General features: G+C 44.2%; 1 protein-coding gene across 4 annotated transcripts in view; it reads left to right on the top strand.

Moving 5' to 3' along the window:
* The window catches only part of LOC122540814 (apoptosis-enhancing nuclease-like), a 9,171-nt gene extending 2,765 nt beyond the window's left edge, over window positions 1-6,406 (top strand). For all 4 annotated transcript variants that reach the window (XM_043677026.1, XM_043677024.1, XM_043677027.1 and 1 more), the window contains exons 2-4: window positions 888-1,697; window positions 3,803-4,003; window positions 5,547-6,406. In XM_043677026.1, the coding sequence (XP_043532961.1) occupies window positions 924-1,697; window positions 3,803-4,003; window positions 5,547-5,750 (1,179 nt within the window). In that variant the 5' untranslated portion in view covers window positions 888-923 and the 3' untranslated portion in view covers window positions 5,751-6,406. The remainder of the gene's footprint in view (window positions 1-887; window positions 1,698-3,802; window positions 4,004-5,546) is intronic.
* The last annotated feature ends 78 nt before the right edge of the window (window positions 6,407-6,484 follow it).

Raw genomic sequence — 6,484 nt, 5'->3', positions numbered from 1 at the left:
GGGCACTGTCGGAGGGTAATTGCCGAGGGAATGGGCTCTGTCAAAGGGTCAGTGCCAAGGAAGCGGGCACTGTCGGAGGGTCAGCGCCGAGGGAATGGGCTCTGTCAAAGGGTCAGTGCCAAGGAAGCGGGCACTGTCGAAGGGTAATTGCCGAGGGAACGGGCACTGTCAAAGGGTCAGTGCCAAGGAAGCGGGCACTGTCGGAGGGTCAGCCCCGAGGGTGAGGGCACTGTCGGAGGGTCAGCGCCGAGGGAGCGAGCACTGTCGGAGGGTCAGCGCCGAGGGAGCGAGCACTGTCGGAGGGTCAGCGCCGAGGGAGCAGGCACTGTCTGAGGGTCAGCGCCAAGGAAGCGGATACTGTGGAAGGGTCAGCGCCAAGGGAGCGAGCACTGTCGAAGGGTCAGCGCCAAGGGAGCGCCGCACTGTGTTGTGAATTTCTAAAAACATAGTGTATGAGTGCAAGCCCCTCCTGCATAGTAATCGCTGGAAGAAATGACTATTTCTTGGTTGAGGGATAATAAGTTGTGTGTCTATTTCTGTTTTCTGCTCTTAAATAACGCAACATGATCTTTTCATCTGAAAAGGCAGTGGGGGAGGGAAATGAGGTATTTCTGACTACATAGCTCTCTCAGTGATGTGTCAGTGTGGACTATGTGCTGAAATCCACAAATGAAGCCTGAGATTCTTGACTGATAACTATGTGAAAGTGTCAGCAATAAATTAATGAACTCCAGATCGCTATCTGGTAGAGTGTGATGATGAAGAATATTTAGTTTGCCAGTGCTGAGATTCTTTCTTCTGCACTGACCATTTCCTTCCAAAACCAGGGGAACTTATTATTACTAGGATTCTCCCCTTGATTAAAACGACTTATGTTGATTTTGCAGATTCCACGAAGCCTCCATTTGGACTCTGATTAAAGGATGCCAAGTATAGTTAGCATGCGTGTAGACTCCGCCATCCCCTCTTCTGAAGGCTCAGATTTTAGACTACTCCCTGGGTCTTGCAGGTTGAACCAATTCAGCTGCTGCTCGCCTATGGCTCCGAACCTCAATAGCCAGACCAAGCGGAAGAAGAAGCTCAGCCGAAGGCATGCACGCTTCCTGGAGAGAAAAGCTTTCCTGGAGAAGGAAGGGATCCTCAAGCAAGATCGGATGAAAAGGAAGCGACGACCTTTGGACCAAACAAGCTGTCCGACCACCTGTGATCCAAACCACACGCTTCAGTCTGGAGACACCAAGCGAACAAGTGGTTCTGATGTGAATGAAAATCACTACCATCTGATTGGTGCTTCCAATCTGTGGCCTGAAGCTGAAAGGAGAGATGTTCACTCTACTTGCTCTTCAAAGTGCATGGACCCGAGCAGTAAAACGTGTCCTGTAGAAAGGACTAACCTGCTAAATCCTGAGGACCCTTATAGTTTGCCGCAAGCTGCACTCCAATGCCAGACAAGCTCATCACCTATCTGCTGTAATCCTGCCAAGTATGTGGCAATCGACTGCGAGATGGTTGGAACAGGCCCCTATGGGCGTGTTAATGAAATGGCTAGGTGTAGCATCGTAAACTATCAGGGCCAAGTCATCTATGACAAGTATGTGAAGCCCAAAGAACCCATCATCGATTACCGGACCCGCTGGAGTGGCATTCGAAAACGCGATATGGCAAATGCAATTGAGTTTGATGTTGCTCAGAGGGAGGTGAGTATATTAACCATCTTGAATGTTGTATTCACTTAATACCTATTATCCCCAAGTCTGGAATTAATGGGTTCATCAGTCATTACCCCTGGGCTGACATCCCTGATGTAGCGCTGAAAGAGGTCCTGCCTTTCAAATGAGACATTATACTGAGACCCTGTCTGGTTTTATGGGAAGAGGTTTGTGCAAAGGATCTCAGAACACTACTTTGCAGAAGAGGTGGTGTGTCTTGAACCATTTTTTGACCAACTTGACCACAGTGTCTCGACCAATTTTTATCCCTTGACTAGAATTATTGTGCAAGAGCATCCACTCATTGTCATGTTGTTTGCAGGCTCTGACTATAAATTGTCGGGTCTGCAGACCTGCAGTTTCCTGGGGCATGTTATCAAAGCTGAAGTAGTGAGCAGTGATCACAGAACTGCTCTTGCTCACCCTGTGTTTTTTCCCTAATGTGTTTTATGTAATCACTGTCCTGGCCACGATGGGCAATTCCTGCAGTGGGAAGCAGACATATCCATTTCACTGATATCTGGAAGTAAATACCAGTCTCAAAAGTATTATTTGAACAATCTGTACATGCTGTATTTTTTTGTGTCTATGTAATTATAGTTTTTAACTGTAGATATTGTGGGGTAGGAGGAATGGATTAAATGTTTGAAAAGCATTTGAGAATTAGAATTTCCCATGGATTCTGAAAGATGATTTAAATTTGAATAATCTGCAAGAAGTACTGTTGGGTTCTACCTTACCTGATGTAATTGAAGTTATTGTCAAAATATGACATAAAAACAAAGATGTTGTAAAAACTTGCCAGCTCAGGCAGCATCCACGAGGAGAGAGCAAGAAACAGATTTAATGTTTCAATAAGGTAGACTGCAGAATTGACAGACTTTGGTAACCATTTTAGACTAACCAATAAACATGCTCCATTATGACTAACCAGCAATCCTCAAACTGCAGAGACATTGCTCCCATAAATCTTGTCTCATTAAAAATTATATTTGGTATCAGTACAACCTTAACACTGCAAGTTTAGAGAGGTTTTGCATTTGTCATTTTTGTGACTTCCCTCATAAGTGAGGCGGAGATTGGAGTATAACTCCAGTGAAGGATAAGGACATAATTAGGTCTGGGCCTTTTTTAGACAACACGAGGTTTGGAAGAGAGCTTCTTCAAGGAAGGCATCCTTGCAAGAGGATTCGCAGGAAGTTAAAATCTTCTAGGAGAAAGTAAGGACTGCAGATACTGGAGATCAGAGCTGGAAATGTGTTGCTGGAAAAGCGCAGCAGGTCAGGCAGCATCCAAGGAGCAGGAGAATCGACGTTTCGGGCATGAGCCTGAAGAAGGGCTCGACGTTTCTGAAGAAGGGCTCATGCCTGAAATATCGATTCTCCTGCTCCTTGGATGCTGCCTGACCTGCTGCGCTTTTCCAGCAACACATTTTCAGCTCTGATCTCCAGCATCTGCAGTCCTCACTTTCTCCTAACACGAGGTTTGCCCAGGTCTGAAGATTGTGGTTGAAAGTTAGTGTCGCACAGACATATCTGCATGGGTACAAGTTAAAAGTAAATTCATTCTCATCGATGTCACTCAAAATATTCTCCATCTCTTGCTTCTCTTGGGAAGATCAACCTCCACATTGATCTGCTGTTATTTCTACAATGAAAGGACTCCTATAGTGTTATTAGATAGTGAATTCCAGGCTTTTTCACCCAGTGACAATGCTGGAATAGCTGTTTTGTGCCCAAAACACTTAGGGGACCTGACGGGGTAGAGGTGGAGAGGTTGTTTCCCCCATATGAGAGAGTACAGGACCAGAGTGTATAATCACTGAGTAAGGGCCCATCCATTTAGGACCAATCAGGAGGAATTTCTTCCAAGGGTAGTGAATCAAGTGTTATGGGGGAAAAGGCAGGAAAGCAGAGTTGAGGATTATCAGATCTGCCATAATTTCATTGGAACAGACTAATTGGGTTGAGTGGCCTACTTCTGGTCCTGGGTCATGAGATCCAAATTAGGATGATGCAGATTAGGGGTGGAATGCAGGTAGGGTTAATAATTCCAAAAGTTAATTAGCATGTTAAATTTTTGCTTCAATTTAGATTTTGAAGATATTGAAGGGGAAAATTGTGGTGGGCCATGCATTGCACAATGACTTTAAAGCACTGAAGTATTTTCATCCAAAATCTCTGGTAAGGGACACGAGTAAAATCCCATTGTTGAAGAGGAAGGCTGGTTTTCCTGAAAGAGAATCCGTTTCCCTGAAGAATCTGGCAAAGCTACTTTTGGGTAAAAGCATCCAGGTGAGTATGTGAACTGACTATTCTTTTACTCTGGGAGTTCAGTTGCAGAAAGTGGGAGTACAAAGTGCAGCAGAGCTGGAACACACGAAACATTCAGGTGGCGGTAAACCTTGGGCTCTTTTCTACCTCGCCACTGTTTTTCTGCAATATTTCCATATCCTTTGGTGTCTTGGAAGTTTATATTGATTTGACTTGGCTGTACTCAATGACTGTAACTGAATTTCTCCACTGCCTTTGGGGTAGAAAATTCTAAAGATGCACCGCCCCCGAGTGGAGAAATTCTTCCTGCTTGTATCCTAAGTTACCTGCCTCTTCTGAAACAGCCCCTTGTTCTCGATCCCTACAGTTTGGGGAAACATCCTTCCAGCATCTACTCTGTCAAACCTTGTAAGAATTTTGTATGATTTAGTTAGATCACGTCTCATTCTTCTAACGTCTAAGGAATACAGGCCCAGTCTTCCTAATCTCTCCTTGGACAATTCCAAGTGTGAACCTTGCACACTTTGTGTGATGAGTAGCCCTTCCTTAATTAAGGAGACCAAAACCCCAGGTATGGTCTTGTCAAGACTCAAGAAAATCATTACATTTAGGTTGTGCTTGTAAAATCTTAGTATGCTCTCCTCAGTGGGTTATTGTTGAAGTGCAGTTGGGTGAGTGCAATTTCCAGACAGTACTTCCACCTCAACTAGAGAAGGTTTCATTCTAACTTCTCATCTCTTTTTCTCTTGCAAATCTGTCAATAAAATTCAGTCACCTCCAACATGGATTATCTCTCTGCTACTGTACTGAAATTTTGCCTTGGTTTTGCATTCTAATCCCAGAGTGGGGCTTCAACACACATTACAGGCTCAGAGATTAGTGTTACTCATAGACCACATGGGGAACTTACTGGTTCTACATAACGTGTAACGTTCCCTCTAAGCTGCACGCACACACAGCAGTTGCAAAGTTCCACAATATCCAATTGCGGCATTGACTTGGGCTCAGGAGGTTGCTGCCATGCACAGACTTCTGAAGCCTGTACAGCCAGAAAGAAAACTAGAGAGTATGTTGATAATGTGTGTGCATTTTTGCCCTCCATTGAGAGTTCTGCTTCATTCACCCATGAATGTTCCTGTTTTCATCTACACCTTGTTGACAAATAGCTGCCTCCAGGAAACAAATCTGGTTCTTCAAAGTGATTCTGCAGGATGTTTGCCTGATACCGGGCAATTTTGCAAACAGCGTTTCACTTTCTTATCAAAGTAAAACCTGTGTGTCAGGCAAGAAGGCCTCTCAGACCTGGCGCTGGCATCTGTAGAGTGTGGGTGACTGGTGTGATCAGTATAAGATTATATTGAAGTGCCTGTTGCCACTTGTCAAACCTAATGTATGTGAACTGAGCACTTGGATAAGGTAATGTATGTTGTTGGTTTTGTTTGCACTTGTGGATCTATGCGCCATCAATTGGCACTTTAGGGGCAGAGGCGGGTCTTTTAGGAGGAATGAAGTTGGGGAAATAATTTTTTCCTTAATTTGCTGTCATTTGTTCTTGTTGTGGCAGGTTGGTAACGATGGGCACTGTTCTGTGGAGGATGCCTGCACCTCAATGGAGTTGTATCAACGAGTGGAGAGTCAATGGGAACAAAAACTGTGCGATCAATTGTCGGTGGCAAATGAACAAGTGGCTTCTGAAACAAACTTTGAAATCAGTCAATACATGGATGACCAATATTGGCCCACTGATCTTCACAAGGACAGTAAATGATCTGAGCATACATACATTCTTCAGCTTTCGCAATCACCAGTAAAGATGAAGACTCTTGCAGCAGTCCAAACACTTGAGGTCATGGGTGCCATCCCTTGGTTTCATTATTCTCAGGTCTTTGCAGCTACTAGCCAATGCCACACATGGTTAGCTCTCCCCCACCCTGGTGATCTTTACCAATGCAGTTGATCAAATGCAGTTGCTAATGGTCACAAATGGAGATCCACTGATTCAGCCTATGTCTGGAGTTCTTTATAAGATCTTTTTGTAATGTGTGGCTCAATACAATGCAAAATGGTGTGGTTCACCACCTGAGGTGTCTAAACACAAAGGAGCATGGATGTTGCATTGTGTCTTGTTCTTCCATACCTGCGACCTATATAAACATTCAGATGTAAATGGCAGGGGACTATAAAATTGTTCTAAGATAACAGGATGCTGAATGTTGTCCTGAAATAATTCCTGAGGCCAATAATCGGGGCTCAATTGAGGAGTCCTGCATTTTGTAGCCTCACTTTACCCCATCCAATCAGGCCAATGCTGCTAATTATTTTACACTTGTCTTGTTGTTTGAATTTATATATAAGTTTATAATTTAGAGATGCCGGTGTTGAACTGGTGTGTACAAAGTTAAAAATCACACAACACCAGGTTATAGTCCAACAGGTTTAATTGGAAGCACACTAGCTTTCAGAGCGACGCTCCTTCATCAGGTGGTAGGTCATCAGGTCTAT

This window comes from Chiloscyllium plagiosum, chromosome 36 (genome assembly GCF_004010195.1).
Source record: "Chiloscyllium plagiosum isolate BGI_BamShark_2017 chromosome 36, ASM401019v2, whole genome shotgun sequence".
NCBI lineage: Eukaryota > Metazoa > Chordata > Chondrichthyes > Orectolobiformes > Hemiscylliidae > Chiloscyllium > Chiloscyllium plagiosum.
The sequence above is the reverse complement of the archived record's forward strand: the minus strand, read 5'-3'. Positions and strand labels throughout refer to the sequence as shown.